General features: G+C 42.0%; 1 protein-coding gene across 1 annotated transcript in view; it reads left to right on the top strand.

The window, feature by feature from the left end:
- LOC146205007 (zinc finger CCCH-type with G patch domain-containing protein) overlaps window positions 1-17,856 on the top strand; it is a 34,137-nt gene extending 16,281 nt beyond the window's left edge. The window contains exons 7-12 of the mRNA XM_084589672.1: window positions 974-1,038; window positions 6,176-6,361; window positions 10,993-11,090; window positions 11,209-11,291; window positions 17,107-17,253; window positions 17,657-17,856. Of these exons, the coding sequence (XP_084445798.1) occupies window positions 974-1,038; window positions 6,176-6,361; window positions 10,993-11,090; window positions 11,209-11,291; window positions 17,107-17,245 (571 nt within the window). The 3' untranslated portion in view covers window positions 17,246-17,253; window positions 17,657-17,856. The remainder of the gene's footprint in view (window positions 1-973; window positions 1,039-6,175; window positions 6,362-10,992; window positions 11,091-11,208; window positions 11,292-17,106; window positions 17,254-17,656) is intronic.
- Window positions 17,857-18,404: the final 548 nt, after the last annotated feature.

Genomic DNA, 18,404 nt, shown 5'->3' on the forward strand with positions numbered 1-18,404 from the left:
GCTTGCATGGCCTTACTCACTTCAACTATCGCACATTGGAACACACTGTCGCAGCTTTCACCTCCACATGTGTAGTCTCAGGTCACCAATTTATGCATTTGCAGCTTGCTCACCTCGAAATTTGTCCCTGGTAGTGCAGTACATAAGGCCAAAGTAAGCTATCAGTGGCACAGATTTCTAGATGAGAGTAGTATTTTATTCCTATTTTATTTCAGCGTTTTTTATCGTTAGTTAAGGTAATCACATTGGTTCAAAAAGGGGTAGGCTTCTTTTTAGCTGAATACTGCATGGAGGTAGGCATGGGTCGCCTGCTGGTGAGCTCGGCTCATTGTTATTTTTTTAAACCCTATTCTTAGCAAGCGTGGGGGTCATTATCCAGTTTCATTTAGTGCAGCTTGCTTTCTCATTATGAAAGGCCCTGTTTTCTCCATAATGCATCTCGAATTGTGCTTCTGAGAGACCTTTCAGGAGTGTGCTCTATTTGAATGAATTAATTTTATTGTATGTATGTCTTTTAGACTAGAAAACCTCCAAGTGAAATGGGTACTGCAGATTATGTATGCAGAGAAAAAAACGCATTTTGCCCCTCAAAAGACCATGCTGCAGCCAGTGGCATCAACCAACTCTCATGTCATCGTGGTGGACAGTCCCCTCAGACCTGCTAGTGTAACAGCATTGGGCATGATGGATGGTAGGGGGTTCATTACAGCTTTGTGGGATTGACTGCCATGCCATGCCATTGGTCGAAGGTCGAAAGGTCTCCTTTGAGGGTCATCTGCAGTTTTTTCTTGAGTTGTTTTTATTATGTTTTCACTTGGAGCAGCTGCAAGCATGAACTGCCATGAGTTCTAGACATAGGTAGCAGCTTAACATACTCTGTTCACTAATAGATCCTGGTAGCAAAATCTTGCTGCCATTTCCTCGCAAGCTTTCATGTGTCTAATAATTCTTAAAATAATTTTACTTTTGTCAGGCAAGGCCTTGGAATTAGAGGCAATGGTCGGACTGAGCCAGTTGAAGCTGTTGTTCTGCCTGCTGGTAAGATGGAAGTTTACCTATTTTATTGCTTTAATGAAAGAAGTGTGGCAAGGGTTGATAGTTCTGCATGATGTTGCTGCTGTTCAGCAAACATAAGACATGCACCACAGCACATGTGATGCACTACTGGGCACCCATCTTTCAGTCCTTTTTTGAAAAGTCTTTCAGCGCTACACACTGAGCCTTGTGTTGAGAGCTTTTGAAGAGTTTTCACTGTTGTGATGAGCATCGTCCTACTTATGGTTGCAGTGCTTCATATCCTAAACAGAATCTACTGAAAACACGTTTTAAAGTCAACAAGAATTCAAGGTGTGTTTCAATGAGCATGTCTCTTCAAGAGCCTCTTGTAATTAATTGCAAGCACTGCCTGTCATGAAATCAGTTTGAGGGCCTTCTTGGATCCCAGGTACTGATGTGCATCTGTTGTGGCACTTGGGAAGGGTGCCTAGAAATAAATCTTAGCTTGATTTTAGCATGCAGGTTTTCAGCTGAAGAAAAAAAAAATTTAAGGGGACACACAAGCATCGCCTTGTGCCGGCGTTAGTGGCTTCTGTCTGCACTCCCCTTGTGAATTCTTTTTTGCAGGTATGCACATAGCTACTTGCTTGATGATACGAATTTTAAGAATGCTTTGAACGGACTACATTGTATAGAATACGTTAAGATTCGGGGTGATACAAAGAATTTCTGAACCCGCCGCAGTTGCTACGAACGTGCAAACCAGTCGCACATGCGAGCGGGCCGGCGCGGCTGGCCTCAAGAAGGTAACATAACTTATGTGCATCTCATCTTTGGTTTTATTTATGTGAAGATGAATATTTAGTTGCTACTGGCAGCTGGAAATGTATAGTAACACACTTTGTGTATGTTTGGTTTATGAAGTTTGTTCCAAAGCTACTAAGCTTGAGGGATGCCATTGCAGAGGTCTCCAGATAATTTCGGCTACCTGGGTTAATATGCAGTGACATTGCACAGCACACGGGTACCTTCAGCGATTCGCCTCCACTGAAACGTGGCCGCAGTGGCCAGGTTAAAACGCGGGTCTCTCGGCTCACTAGTAAAGCTCTCTAACCACTGGGCTTACTTGTGTCTGCTAACATACATGTCATAAATACAGCACACTTTGTTTTTGTGGTTTATATTTCTATCTATTTAACCGCCATGTAGTTTCTCTGTGCTATTGTGTTATTCAAACACCATGAAAACATCCCTTAAATACCAGTCTTCTGAAGGCCACAATGTTTCAGTAAAATGCAGCATAACACTGCCATTTTCTTGCAAGTAAAAATTCGTTAATTCGAACTTCACGGGACCGAGAAAAAGTTCAAATTATTCGATGTTCAAGTTATCGAATGGCCTTGAAAAAAATAACAAGAACCATTTGCATTACGGTAAATTTTCCGTATTTACTCGCGTAACGAACCCACTGGCATAACGAACCGACCCACCCCTGATTTTTGCCTCTGACTTTGAAAAAAAAAGGCGTTAGTCCTTAGCGCATTTCTCCATTTCTTTCGCGCCCTCATGGTCCACAACACACTTCTTGGCAGTGCGCCAAGATGCTGCACAATAATAACTTCACAGTGTGTTTACCTTTTGACTTTAGCTCTAGCAAGGGAGAAGTGAACTTGGCAGAGTGCCAGCACTTGTCCATTTGTGCAAGCCTCGTTTTCAATATGTTCGCTTTATAATGCCATGGGTGATTGGGGCGGGCGCTGTCTTCTGCCACTCAATCATTGGAATGCGTGATTGCAGTAAGCGCCTTTTAAAGCGAACCATGCTAAAAGCCGTCATTATGATCGCGGCTGACCACGTGCTTTTGTTGATCATTGATGGGTGGAAGGATGGACGACTTTCGCAAAAAAGAAAAAAAAAAAAGTTTTTCCCTCGTAGCTCATCGCGCCGTTCGAAGTCATAGCCTTTCAAGGGCGTTGGCCGAAACCGCGGCGACAGCACGTATTCAAATTTCCAAATTAACAGGGCTCGAATTAACGAGTATTTATTTAGTTGCGAATTTCGGAGGCTGTGGAAAAGAGAGAAGGCAGCCAACGCCGCGGCCGCCAACCCCTACACTCTGCCGCCGTCGGCCACCGCGCCACTTATGGCATCATTTAGGCTTTACCCACTCGTCCATGGTTTTACCTTAAGCTTTACCTGGTTTCATCTGCTGTCCCCGTTTTGGACGTGCGCAGCCTCTAACTATGCCGGTCTTTCGCAGAGCTGGGTTTTTCTTTTTTTTGGCCACGCGCTGTGCGCGGTCACCCAGGCGCGGCGGCATGTAGTTCGAATTATCCGTAGTGGAACTGACTCGCGTTTGAATTAACGGGCTTTTTTGTACACAGATCTCTATGGAGCTTGGCCAGACCAAGTAGCATAGTTCGAATTATCCGAAAATTCAAATTAATGAGCTTTCACTGTACTGCATCTCTGTAGAGCAATATTTTATGTTAAGGGGAGATGCTACTCGAAGACACTTTTTCTTTAATATTTGAATTAGAGCTATGAAACTCTGGTTAATAATTCAGTTTTTTATGCTGATTTCAAATCTGCAATTAGGTTTATTGTAAGTTGCATAGTTTTTGTTCTGTTCAGCGACAGTGTGTAAAATATACACTCTTTTGCCCCCCTTCTTTGTCATACTAAACTTCCATAAACACACATCGTTGATGGCTCATTTTGATTCATATAAACTGTAGAGTGCCAAAAACTAATAATAAAGTACATATTAAGTATGCTAATGACGTGAAAATTTTGAACCTGGCAAGTCTACATTGTCAAGACACCGCCATGTGGTAATTATTTTTTTTTTTGTAATTATTTGATCAGTATTTATTCATGAAAGAGATAATGGCACTCCTCATACCTCAGAGAAAATGTGTGGAAAATTTCATTCAGATATGAGCATCAGAAGTACCAAAAACATGAAGGGCAAACGCTGAAAATTGCCCAAAATTGCATTTTGAGAAAAATGCATTTGAAGTTAAAATTGAATGTTTATTTAAAAAAGAGAGCTTCAATTCCGATCAAACTTTGGAACAAAAGAAGAAAATTGTCCATAAAGCAGCCACTGGCACTAGAAACTTCCTGCAGCATATGTCGCTCCCTCATGACCCTTGCGAGTGGACTCCGACATGCGCTTTTTTTCTTCAGTGTGCGGCGATTTGCGTGCGCTTCTGCAGTCAGCTTCAAGGACATTTGTTTCTGCATTGTTATTTCTCTGGATGTGCCAAGCTATGATGCATTGGCTTGTGGAGTCCAATAATTGAGGAAAATCGCACTAGCTGCTCATATCCAATTCCTATAAAACAGGCCGCCACAGCAGCTTTGACGTTGACGGCGAAGCTTTCATCCGAGCTCCCGCTGTCAATCTCTGCTCGCATCCCTGCACGCCATAACTCGCCACAATCAGTATGTTGTGGAAAGCACACATTGCGGGCTGGCAGAGTTCTCACAGAGTAGTTCAAGAAACGAAGCGAGTCTGCGCTTTGCGGCCGGTTTCCGAATACTGGAAGTCCTGAATGCTGGCTTGGGCAAATCGCGCCGCCCACAAGAACGTTCACCGCTGCAAAGTCAGTAACTGCAGATGACGCCTCATCGCAGGCTATTTCCTCACCTTAGAAATGCCCAATCTTTTTTTCCGAGGCACTCACACAATCTAGCGCCGCTTCAAATTCCTCGGAGGTATCTGAAATGCTGGAGGGATCGGCGTCGGTTCCACTAGGCCTAACTGCCACAGGTCGAGTTGTCACTGGACGAGCCTTCTCTTTCGATTTTCGCCAACGTCCTCTATATTTGTGAACAGAACGGTATTTCACTCCTCGGTGACTGCGCTGGTTCAATTGTGCTTCATCCATGACGAAGATAAAGTTGCCGAACGATCGTCACTAAACGCACCTCGACGTAGCATGGAGCCAGCAAGTGGGCTTCGCCACATGCGCGCGCGCGGCGGCCAATGGCAAGGCTCGATTCGTACCACGTGATTTAAAAACCAGTCGCAGCGCTCGAAAAACGCGACGTAGGCATGCTTTTTTTTTATTATTGCTTGCGTTTTAGACGCCGGGCAACTGTGGCGATTGGGAGAATGTGGCTTGGCTGATCTCCTCACGTGATCCGCAACGGCGATCAACTGCGCTATGCCGACCGCGGGACGCTCGAAGATAGCATACTTTCGGTCATTTAACCGCCACCGTGCGCTCTTTAAACGTAATTTCAGCCCATTTCCTGTTTAAACTTAGCTTTGATTTTTATTTTCATGAAAGTAGAGATACTAAACTTGACAAAACAAGTAAAAACAAAAAATCAGTCATTTTCGAAAAAATCCGCGTTTTTCGACCCGCATCTCCCCTTAAACATTAATGCAAAACAAAGCTTGTTGAAACTGTTCTGCTAGAGTGCTTGGGAACACACTGACTGCCAGTTTCCATGTATATAGAAAGCACATTGGTGAGCTCATGCGTTAGGTTTCACCACATCAACCACATCACTGTTTGTGATGTGATGAAAACAAATTAATGCTCGCAAATGTAAAAGCGTCAACCCAAGATTTCGTTTCCTCAAGCAAATCGTAAAAATAGTATTAGCAAGAGTGAATGCAGAATTCGCTAGCTTCAGCAATATTAGGCCAAGTCTTGACACATGCTTATCTCCAGCTCTGTGCACTATATTCTGATACAACTGAAGAACAAAGTGGCAAACACCCATCAGGGGCAGCCTTGCAGGCAATTTTGTCAGTTATCTGTTCTGATGTGGTTATCTCTGCATGTGGCATCACAAGGATCTGTCAGATGCCTCAGTGAATTTAGATCACAGTAATGTCATGACATTCGTTCAATTTAATGCCTTTGTATGGAGGGCCTCTTTTAAAGGGCGTTTGCTGCTTCATTGAGTTGTATCTGACTATAGAAGCTTTCTGACAGATGGAGCATTTACAGCACAGGCTTTCTAAAATAAAGCTGAGCCTTTCCATGACACCGTAGCAATACAAAGCTACAGACTATTCAGCCGTACCAACGCAAGTGGCAAGATGTTATGAGCAAGTGATGCTGCAATATGCATTTTAGTCCTACCGCTTAAAAATCGGAGAAAAAAAGGCTTTTGCACAAAATGGATGATTTATTCTCCTACTTCTGTGTTTCAGGAAAATCACTGGACAAGTGCATGGAACTAAAAGAACTGGGCATGCAACATGATTCAGAGAAAGTACAAAGAAAGATGCTGCTTAAGATGAAGAGAGAAGAAGAGAAGATTGAAAGGCGGTATCATAAGTCTGGAAAGTCTGAATCAGTCTTTGACTTTTTGAATGGCCAGATATTCACGAAGCAAAGTGAGTATATTTTTTTCAGCTTAGCTTTTTGAAGCATTAGTTTTTTACTAACGTTCAACCAAGGCTCACTTAATGCAAAACCAAGGCTCACTTAGTGCTATATATGGGCACCACCATTTTATCAAAAATTTTAAATTTCTAGTACAAATCGAATATGAATCAAATATGAATACAGGAAAAAATGCCTTCAAATATTGAATATCTGTTTAGCGAAAAAAGAAAAAAGAAGCAATGTTTGTCGTTTTTGTTTCAGAATTCGCATGATAACTGCAAATAAAATTAACCTAGAATTTCACAGCGTACCCTTCTAAAAAAATCCTGAAAAATACCCTTGTGAAGAATCTAGTATAAATTTTGTACAGGATTCCGTATGCTTTTTGTACCGGAAGGACCTGCATGGAACTGAGTGGAGCTGTCGTATTGCTGCTGAATACAGTAAATGCTTGTTAAATTCAGCCTTCATGGGACCATAAAAAAGTGCCCGAATTAACAAAAAGCTTGAATTATCGGATGGGCCTGAAAAAACTGCCCAGAACAATTTCCAAATCAGTGATTTTATCTGATGATGGTTGTCTGCACTTGGGGTGAAGCCCAAATGATCAACATTTCTTGCTGGTTTCTTCAAGTGCTTCACTTTGCGCGCACTGTCGGAAAGGCCCTCTTCACAAAACGGCCCTGTTGTATTTTGAGGATGCCTCACTGCAAAGTCAATGCTGTCAAGCATTGCAGTGAAGTGTGTAGTGTGGTGAAACTGCAAGGAATTCGAAAATTTTTGGCGCATATGGTAATTTTTGAATATTCAGATAATGTGAAAGATGAGTTTTTCGAATATGAATTGAATAACAAACATATTCAATTTGTGTTCGAAATTTTGCATATTCGGACACACTATTCCTTTTTTTGTGCCTTCCACAAGGGTGCTCTTCGGTTCAGTGTTGTCAGGTTAGTGGTTTTTCCACATAATTTAGTTGATTTTTACCCTGTTTTAGTGGGGGAAAATGTTGTTTTGAGGGAGGTGAGATTTCTAGCTATACTTAGGTCTTGTTGGCATTTATTTTGGCTGCTTTTGGTGGTTATACAATTTTTGTTTGGAATATAGTTCAAATTCTTTAAAGCTAGACAATTATGTGCGGGAGTCTTGATATGAATGCATGCCGTCATTGAGATATCAAAGTGGTGAATATCGAATATATCCGCTACGCCTTAAATTGATTTCTGCAGCATATTTAATGCTGTCTTCGTGTCTGGTGATTTCTGGCATGCTGTCCAGTGGGCTGGGACCTGTCAAGTATGTGCAGAAGTTCCCTGCCTTTTGTGCCCCGTATTTTCGCATGCAGAAAACTAAATGAGGGTCGCGCAATCCAAAGAAAGAGTGGCTACCTAGATATTGAGACAGGGCACTGGAAGTTCCAAATGCAAATGAGCCTTCTTTTTGTAGTGACAGTCGTTGGTGCCGCATGTGTAATTCATGAGTCATTTATGAGAAAAAATCGCTGCGATTTGACAGCAATGCAAGAAGCCCACTTTGTCAGCTGGAACAACCGTGGGAGCACAGATGCATTCTGGGACAAAGTAAACAAGTACAGAGATGGTTCTGACAAAACTCCCTTCTTCGAGCTAGCCAGGTTTGCCCTCTCCTTGCTGATGTGGCTGATCGAACGCAGGGGTCGGACACGTGTTTTGCCAGCTGAAGATTATTAAATGTAAACAGGGAACATAATGTGAACAGAGATGGTTTGGTTTGGGGGGGTTTAACATCCCAAAGCAACTGAGGCTATGAGAGATGCCATGCTATAGTGGAGGGCTCCGGAAATTTTGACCGTCTGGGCGTCTGGGGCTCTTTAACGTGCACTGAGATTGCAGAGGTGAACAGAGATGATGGAACTTAACTGAAATCAGGGGATAGCTGGACGTGCTCAATTAATCCCTCGGGAACATCTTTTTGTTTCCAGTTCTCTCATTTGCAAGCAGCGCTCATCCTATATTCTCCTTTTATGTCCTTGTTTCTCTCGCTCTAAGCCCCCCTCCAAAACGTGTGTTACCAAGTTGCCCAAACTTCTACTCTGATAGCATAGTAACTGCGGCTCAAACTGTGAACTGTTTGCGAATATGCCAAAAGGTCAGCAGAATATGAAGGCGTACGTTGACGGCAGTTCCGGTATTCAGCCTAGAACCGGTAGCACAAGCAAACAGTCATCCGCTTAGTGCTCAGCAAACGAAGGTGATGCAGACATCTTTTTGCGAGTGAAAATGCCTGCAGTTAGTGGTGTATAGTTAGGAAAGAAAGAAATGCTTTGCAGCAATAATTTACAACTGCAGAACATTTCTAAGAATGAGTCTTCGTGGTCCGAAGTTTCAGACAAAATGGAAAATAGGGTCTTCTATTATATTTGCTATAGTATTAGTTTTGTTGCTTGCTGAATAAGTAACAGAACAACATGAGGAAAAATTTGGTTTTGATGCAAATATTAAATGTAATGGCTTTTAGTAGTTTTTAGCACTCCTTGTTATTTTTTTTTTTTTTAGTCAGCAGCACTGCTTGTGCTTACGGAGGTACTTCCGCTGCACTTCTGACTCACAATGATATTAGTTTATTCATCCCATTTTGATACAAGTTTTTCTAGCCTTTTTTTTTTTTATAAGCAAGAAGCCCACTTTGTCAGCTGGAACAACCGTGGGAGCACAGATGCATTCTGGGACAAAGTAAACAAGTACAGAGATGGTTCTGACAAAACTCCTTTCTTTGAGCTAGCCAGGTTTGCCCTCTCCTTGCTGATGTGGCTGATTGAACGCAGGGGTCGGACACGTGTTTTGCCAGCTGAAAATTATCAAATGTAAACAGGGAACATAATGTGAACAGAGATGGTTTGGTTTGGGGGGTTTAACATCCCAAAGCAACTGAGGCTATGAGAGATGCCATGCTATAGTGGAGGGCTCCGGAAATTTTGACCGTCTGGGCGTCTGGGGCTCTTTAACGTGCACTGAGATTGCACAGGTGAACAGAGATGATGGAACTGGACTGAAATCAGGGGATAGCTGGACGTGCTCAATTAATCCCTCGGGAACATCCTTTTGTTTCCAGTTCTCTCATTTGCAAGCAGCGCTCATCCTATATTCTCCTTTTATGTCCTTGTTTCTCTCGCTCTAAGCCCCCCTCCAAAACGTGTGTTACCAAGTTGCCCAAACTTCTACTCTGATAGCATAGTAACTGCGGCTCAAACTGTGAACTGTTTTCGAATATGCCAAAAGGTCAGCAGAATATGAAGGCTTACGTTGACGGCAGTTCCGGTATTCAGCCTAGAACCGGTAGCACAAGCAAACAGTCATCCGCTTAGTGCTCAGCAAACGAAGGTGATGCAGACATCTTTTTGCGAGTGAAAATGCCTGCAGTTAGTGGTGTATAGTTAGGAAAGAAGGAAATGCTTTGCAGCAATAATTTACAACTGCAGAACATTTCTAAGAATGAGTCTTCTTGGTCCGAAGTTTCAGACAAAATGGAAAATAGGGTCTTCTATTATATTTGCTATAGTATTAGTTTTGTTGCTTGCTGAATAAGTAACAGAACAACATGAGGAAAAATTTGGTTTTGATGCAAATATTAAATGTAATGGCTTTTAGTAGTTTTTAGCACTCCTTGTTATTTTTTTTTTAGTCAGCAGCACTGCTTGTGTTTACGGAGGTACTTCCGCTGCACTTCTGACTCGCAATGATATTAGTTTATTCATCCCATTTTGATACAAGTTTTTCTAGCCTTTTTTTTTTATAAGTCTGTGTATATATTTTATTGAGAGCACTTTAAATTTAGACTGTATTATTTTCAAAACTAAGTTAAAACTTCATTTACTTGAAGAAATGAGATCCAACACAGTTTGAAGTATCTGCTGTGACAAAGGCAAAAAGACTACCACTTAAGGCCATGAACACAAAGCAGTCCACATCAGGTGATTCACTAAAAGGTTTTTAGTATTAGATTGCTTGCCATGGTATATAAGATTTTAATGAGCATCGAAAAAAAAAAATGAATTGAAGTGACTTCATTGAGTGTCCAGTCACAATTAACTTCAATTTTATGAGGAAATTCTTTATGCACAACTTCTTCCAACGAATTTTGTAATTTCTCAGGCTGGAACATGTGTACAATTTGAGTATTTTGAGCATTTGTTGCTATGTCATTTTTCAGCAGCTTCCGCGTTGTTTGCCTTTTCCAATGCTGGTGATTATTGTAAACATCATTTGTAAATTGGTGTTTTGCTGAATCCATGAGTCCATCGCAGGCTAGCTGTACTGCAGTTGTTGGCTTATATTGCTTTCTTGCCGCTTACAAAAAAATACAACAAACTTTTTGTTTTGATATATTAGTATATTTCTAGTTCCAGTGGCTCAAAGGTAAATTTTGTATGCCTTCAGATTGCATCTTTCTGGACAATGAAATTTTAAACATATTTTTGAGTACCAGTCTGCTTGCCGTTGTTTTCTTTTCTTTTACATACTAATTTTCATAGTTCAAGTTCAGCCAATATGTCTTCGGCATATGGCTTCCCTGTAATGCATAAAAAAGAAGTAAGTGCACCTTGAAAAAATGTTTGCACTTCCCTACTTATGCTCGGTATTGCATTCTTTCTGATACGCAGATGCTAAAAGCATTGGCACTCAGCAGTGTAACCTTCAAAAGGAAAAAAATGATAGTGAGGCTTTGAAGTCCGTGTCTTCAAAGAGCCTAGGCATTGAGGTATGTACTTTTGGTTTCATTTTCCATGTTACAGATTTTAAAACTTCATTTTATTGTCTTTACATATTTGTGTCTGTCATGGTTAACCGCAGCATTTTCCGTTTGCTCATTCTCGTAGGCACTTCAAGTCACAGAGGGTATTAAAAAAGCAGAGCGTGAGATTATAAGGCTGAATCAATCTTCTGCTAGGAACAAGAACAGGTAAGAGAATTGGAAAGAACTGACTGGTAAATATTGGGTGCACAACTAGCATTGTAGTGTGCGTGCACTTTGGGAGAGCAACACTCCAGTTGTGTTAATGTTAAAAAAAAAAAGAAAGATAGATGGTTTCACTCCGCCAGCCGACATAGTATTACGCTAAAGCATCCAAATCTCGACTGTCCATCAACATTTAAGAACTCGCCCACCGAATTTCGGGGACTGGCCAAATCTATTTTGGGGGTAGGCCAATCCCACAAGTCAAACTGTCTCTTCCCTTTAATGCACCTTATGAGGGCGACAAGATAGCGGTTAGTTTGGGCCCATTGCGCACAGATTGAAGTTAATGAAGACTGCGTACGATGTACAATTCACAGCACGAGGGAGTGGCAGTAAAATTCTCAGGGTGACTGGCTTTGGCGATAGCTACAAGGTTCCATACTCACTTTCTATGAGAAATTTCTGGGTTCGAATCCTTTCTGCTTTGATGTTTTTTTTTTTTTTTTTTTTTTTTTTTTTTTTTTTTTTTTTTTTTTTTTTTTTTCTCCCTGAGATCAACAGGGGCTTGGCACAAGATTCATGGTTGGGTTTGAGCATGTTAAGTATTGTTTTCCACTAAAATTACTCCAGCGAGACATATCCAGTATTCATTGTTTGTATCTCTCCTTTACTGCAGATGATTGGTTACAAGCACTTTGGTAAAGCACTCATAGCCGGCTTTGGTAGTGCAGGCAAAGATTGAAAGGGAAAAAAAGAAAATCGATGTGCTTTTACTTCTCCCCAAAACAAATAAATAGCTTATGTCCAGAAGATTTCCTTTTGCTGCTGACATTTTTCAAATACTATGCAGGACTGTTCATTCCTTGATGTCAAATTTCAGAAAGACTTAAACTGCTTAGAGCATATAAATAGCATCGTTACAAAAGTTGACAAGCTTACTATCATGTTGAATTGACTCTGATATACCTTACTTTTTTCTTGCTTAATGCAGGGGAACATTTTACTTGTGTATTTCACATCTCAGCTGCTCTTTATAAATCTGGGGAAATGGAACAAACAAACAGGAACAAAACAAAACAGATTTCTTCATTGCACTGCTTGGACTGTGTAATTCTTTTGAAGGACACAGAGCCTCTTGAAACCTTGTGATACATACAGTGTGAAATGCTGATAGCAGCAGATACAGATGAGTCTGAATATATTGAATCCAAATATATCAGATTACAGTAGAACCTCGGTGATACGAATCTCACGGGTTGCGGAAAAATTTGTATCATCCGAAAATTCGTATTATAAAAACGAACGAAAATAAGTAAGCAGAATCATGGGAAAGGCAGTCGTGGAGATCTGTTTATGTCCGCGCGATCACTGCTCGCCACTCGCGGCGCACACAGCGCGATGGGCAAACGCGATGTCGGCAAAGCGCTGGACGCGTGCCTCCGCGGACTTTTGATGCCGACGTGCCAGCCGCACGGCGCCGCAGACTGCTCGCGTAAATGCTCGCGATGAGTATAGCGCGACTAGCGGTCGCGAAGTCTACGTTGTGCGGCCCATGCGTGCCTGCTTCCGCGTGCGCCGCCGACTACTATTCACGGTCGCGCGCCGCTACAAATCTTTCGCAGCATGGAAAACGATCGCGATGCCGGCAATGTGCAATCCGCCCGCCTCCACGTACTTCTCGCGGCGCGTACAGCATGACTAGAGATTGCGACATGCGGGCCGCACGGCGCCGCAAACTGCTCGCGGATCGCGATTGCGGAGCCAGCGATGTCCGGTCCGTGTGCACTCGCCGCGTATGCCGCCGCCAGCCACGACAGTTGCGACATCTGCGGTTCGTCGGCCACGCGCCGCTGAAAGCTTTTTGCGGCATGATCTGTCGGGCTCACGCTGCAGAAAGCTTTCAGCGGCGTGTGGCCGACAAACCGCAGACGTCGCAACCGCCGTAGCTGGCGATGGCGTACGCGGCGGGTGTGCATGGACCGGACATCGCAGGTTCTGCGATCGTGATTCGCGAGCAATTTGCGGCGCCGTGGGGCTCGCATGTCGCCATCTCCAATCATGCTGTACGCGGAGTGGGCAGATCGCACATCGCCGGTGCGGACCACGCATCACCGCAAACTGCTCGTGATGGGTACATACAGCGCGGCTGGCGATCGCGGAGTCAATGATGTACGGGCGGTGCGTAGTGCTCAAGGTTGCGGTCACAGTTCACACGTTCGTATCATCCGTTGTGGCGCGGGAGAGTGTTTGGGCCATCCGAAATTTTGCACATTGTACACAATGCACTCTGGCTGGGGAGTTTCGCGAATTCGTATCATCCCGAAATTCGTATCACCGAGATTTTACTGTATTAGCTATATGAAAAACTTTACCAGCACTGCATCAAGGGACAGAGAAGAGAAGGAAAAACAAGTGCTATATTGAGCTATATCGAACACACAGATTACCCCTCAGAGGATCCTGCATAATCATATAGGAAAGTCGTTTAGTATATTGAATTCCAGTGCCACCAATCATTCGATATACCTAACTACGAGCCGAGCCTCTGCAAGTGGTACTTCTAACAACACCCTTTGATCATTTTTTGTGCATGGAGACTGGTCAGCTGCATTGCCTTAGGTACTTGCTAGCAGATCTAGCACTGTGAAACTGTGGGACGAAATAGATATGGAATGTCTTTGAGGGGAATTATTTTCCATGCCAATTCGCAGTCATGCCGTGAAGCCAACCTAACCAAAACCTAGCCACGGCTCTTGCCTGGTGCACTTTGCTGCCCGGGGTTTTACCGAAATCATCTGCACGTAATTTCAAAGAGTAATTATTCTATTTCTAATGTACTTGTAACAGCATTAGACATCTTTTGATAAGTTGTGCCTAGTTCCAAAGAACCGTCTCCCTGCAGTCTCGATGTGAAGCAGTCTAGGCTTACCAAAGGCTGTAAGTGCTGTGCTGCCAGCATGCCTGCAAGTAGCATGTCGCTGCAAGATGCATGTCAATAGCATGGATGCAATATATTCTTGCTTTGGTGTTAGAGATTAGGTTACCTATTGCCATTTTTTATATATTGAATAATCATGTATTGGACTGTTTCACAATCCATGGTAAGACTGGCTCTGATTATATGTAATAATTTGTAATAAGCTATTCGATACCACTGAATATTAGATAGGCTTTTGCATAATGGGAACCCCACCATTGTTTAGCTATCTTTAGGTCGCACAGCACAGACCCCCTCACTGAAAAAGTAGAGTTCATGGTGCACACTAATGGGTATGGTTTTTCCCCATAACAGTATTTATAAACGTGCATTTAATGTGCTCTTGCTGTGGTGAAAATGCTGTGCCAGTTGCACCAACCTGCACCACCGCAATAAATCTATTACATGATCTACACATTGTTCGTATTTGATAAAACTGCACCAAAATACCATTTCAGCAAGCAAGAGCCGCGACACATGCAAAGAGGCTGAAGCTAACGTCTACTGTACAGAGACATGACTCTGGTCCCTTCTCTCGTTGAGTGATGTGGAGGAAGACCAACTAAATCTAACCTCCTTCCGGTTCACTTTCCAGCCCTTTATTGCCTACTATTAGTACAAATGCCCCAAAAAGTAAAACAGAGCTTGTGTGTGTGGAGAAACAGCGCTGTTACATTTGGGCTGCTGATGAGGTGAAAATTAAACATATAGCACTGGTATGTGCCACATACACTCAAGCTTACATTTGGGCTGCTGATGAGGTGAACATTAAACATACAGCACTGGTTTGTGCCACATACACTCAAGCTCTGTGCATGGAAGCTCGCTGAAAAAACATGTTTTTTTCCTTGTGCATGGGCTTCATTTTACTTTTGGGGCACCTGCATGTGGTATGCACGCATTTTACAAATCTGCCTCTGCACCACTGCCAGCACTATTCCAAGTGAACATGGCAAATGCACAGAGAAAATGGCTCTTTTAGGAGGCTGAAGTAGTAGAGTATTTGTGCCCTACTGGATTCATTGGGCTTTTGTGCATTGCCGTCACAAATCCCATAAAATCTGCATAAGACTGCGAGCAACGTTTCTTATATATTCTAGGTAAAAAAAGCTTGATTCCATGTGTATTGTTCATATTCACTGTATGCTTGGACAGTTGAATCCCATAATTTCGAACTTTCAGCATGGAAAGCTAGTTTGTTAAAATTTCTTTTCATGATTCTACATGCGGGCTCTAGGTTGCATCGTTGCCAGATTTGTTCTGCCACACGGACTTCAATTATATTAGAGGTGCGACGAAGTCAAAATTGTATGTTGAGGTATGGCTGTGTTGCACTGCAAGGAACCTGTGCTGTGCCCTGAAATGGCGTGTTCAGTATCCTAACTCTAATGAGGAAAACTGGCTGTGTTCATCTTGGAGCAGTCATCATGACCGATGGCTTGTTCGTTCATTCTGGCTTTCCCTAATCGATTCTGTTAAATCGCAGCACATATTGATTGAAAGTGTAAAAACGTGATGCGGGAGTGCAGTCACATGCCAACTTTTAAACCTTGCGATGCTTTAAGTTTTAATTAAGAAGTCAGGTAGCATGACATTGCAAAAAGCAATTAAAATGGATGTCTCTCAACATTCCCTATGGCTTCTGCACAGAAAAAATTGCACTAGTGTGCAGGCCTGGCAAGGTGGCTGCCTACAAATACACAGAAATACTGGACAAGTGCATTTTTTCAATGGGGTGTTTATGAGCGCATTGTTTTCTCATGTCATCAGCTTGCTTCATAGCAATCAATATGGCAGCAGATCTTCCTTTGGGATACCTAATTGTAAGTTTTTGCTACTTTAAAAAGTACACCCCATTGGTTTTTCATCGGAGGTTTAACTACTCGATATTGATACAGGACAAGCTTTAAAAGCAGCGTTTTTCTACTCCTCGGTATTATACCAGTGTGGAAGTGCAGTATTTGTATGTTGTGTTTTTCTGCTCTGTGAATGCGTAAAGGGAGTCGAGGGCCTCAAGCTGCAGTGTATCAGCTTTTACCTCGGCCTCCGCCATTATGTAAAATGTTAATCAGTCAGGGAAAAAAATATTTTCGATCTGAGGGTGGACCATGGCCCTTTAAAAGAAATGTCTTACTGTGCACCAGAAAGTTAGACCATCCTCCTCAATATGGTCATAACAGGACCTGTGCCACAGTTTCTTCACAATTAAAAGGGACATCCAGGAAAGCTAAAATTAACCATTCAGATCTTCGTGCAGCATGTTATCACTTTCCAAGCTGTAATGCAGGTTAGATGAATTGCACTCTGTATTCGTATTTTTACCTTTCTCATTATCAGGCTTTTACTGCAGAGCTCGAGGAAGCAACTCCAAATCAAATTTTTGTCTGCTACAGAGTCTGTTCCAAAACGCCCTTTGCATTGCCACCACTGATGATGTCATGAGGTGTTATTTCTCTATCTGTGAAGCAGACTGTTATGTTGTTATTTAAATGTTGGCAGCCATCTACAGTGGTGTTCATTTCCCTTTTTTTTCGATCAGTGCAATACTTGAAGTGCTTGTTTTGCTGTCCGGTGCGTCAGCTGCCACTTCTGATGTTGTTCTGAGGCCGAAAGTTATCAGGAGACCTGTGACAATCATTGCTGTGCTGTAAGAAGCCTTGCGATTCACCAGACAAAGAAACAAAATAAAAATAAAGGATGCTAGAGCATTAGTGGTCATGACTTGGCATACCTTTCAGTGTTGGATTGTGGAGGGTACTGCTGGGTAGGAAGTAATATATTTTGTAAGCAACTGTGTAAAGAAATGTTAACATAATTTCTGCATTGTTTTTTTCTTTGCAGAGACAGGGTAATGCACGCACAGGTGGAGAAAAAAATTGAAGAACAGAGGCAGCTTATCCGCCATTTGCAGTCCAAAGAACAATCTATTGCTGCAGAACAGCAGAATCGAAAGCGTAATGACAAGCTGCGTATCTTTTGATCAATGAGGTAAGTTGCTTGTACTCCAATATCGATTTTAATTGAAATTCTGTTGCTGCATACAAGATTGTGGGTTCTATTTCCAGCAATGATTAACACTTGTTCATGGAATTAAATCGACAAAAAATACACTTGCATACTCAGATTTTTGTGTATTTTAAAAACACCTGTGGCTGGAATCCAAAGTCCTCCTTGTGGCTTTAATGCACCTTTTATGACATGCAACTAGGTTGAATAAATTGAATTCCTTTTAGGCAGTTGTTGCTTTCCTCGCAGAAATAATTCCTCCACTTGAATGCTCTGTTCAGAGTAATTTGGCTTGTGGCATCATGACTATATGAGACAAAAAACAATTTCTTGATTGCAGTACTTCAACTTTTACAAAAATATCTTCATTCCTTGTTCTTTGCAGTTCAGCAGAACTTTGTTATCATGTTCCAGTCCTCCTAACTGGTGGTTCACGACCTTCTTCCACGATTGTTCATGAAGCTCTACCATTTCGAGACATCGACATAAGTCATTTCATGTTCCAAGCATCAAAGTTTTGAGACTCCTAAGTGAGAATGTAAATGCTCTGTTTGTAAATAAATTTAAAGAAAAGCTCTCCTTTAATACAGATTTTATTTTTCGTCTGTGTTTCTTATTAAAATGCCAGAGAAGTGCAGATGTGCACAATGAGGTGCACATGTATGGAACTCATTGAAGTATCTTACCAACTTAATTTTATTGCTGTTCTATTACATAAGTGATATATGCAGTTTAATATAGAAAGTGGGAAGTTTGGAGTCTTTATGAATGTTCACCTCCACATTGTGGAATTTTCTCATATATTATGAAGACCTGAAGATTACTTAAATGGTTGCTGTATATTGCTCTGGTTAGAAGATTACTTAAATGGCTTTTATCTGTTGCGCTGGTCAGGAGGATTTGTTGTCCCTTGATGTTGCATTATGTCAAGCATTAACTTCTAAATCTGCGCTAAAGCAAGGGTTCGAAGCTACTGTTATTAAAAGGTAAGTTACTTTCTGAAGAGGTAGCACTTTACTGAGAGGAAGTCACTGAAAAGTAAGCAAGAAAGGTGGGAAGAAAGATTCTGTGTCTCTGTCGTGTTTGTGTTGCCCTTTATTGTTATGAGTATTGTTGCTGTCAATATTTGTAGC

This window comes from Amblyomma maculatum, chromosome 1, assembly GCF_055883805.1.
Source record: "Amblyomma maculatum isolate TAMU_Amacu chromosome 1, ASM5588380v1, whole genome shotgun sequence".
Lineage (NCBI taxonomy): Eukaryota > Metazoa > Arthropoda > Arachnida > Ixodida > Ixodidae > Amblyomma > Amblyomma maculatum.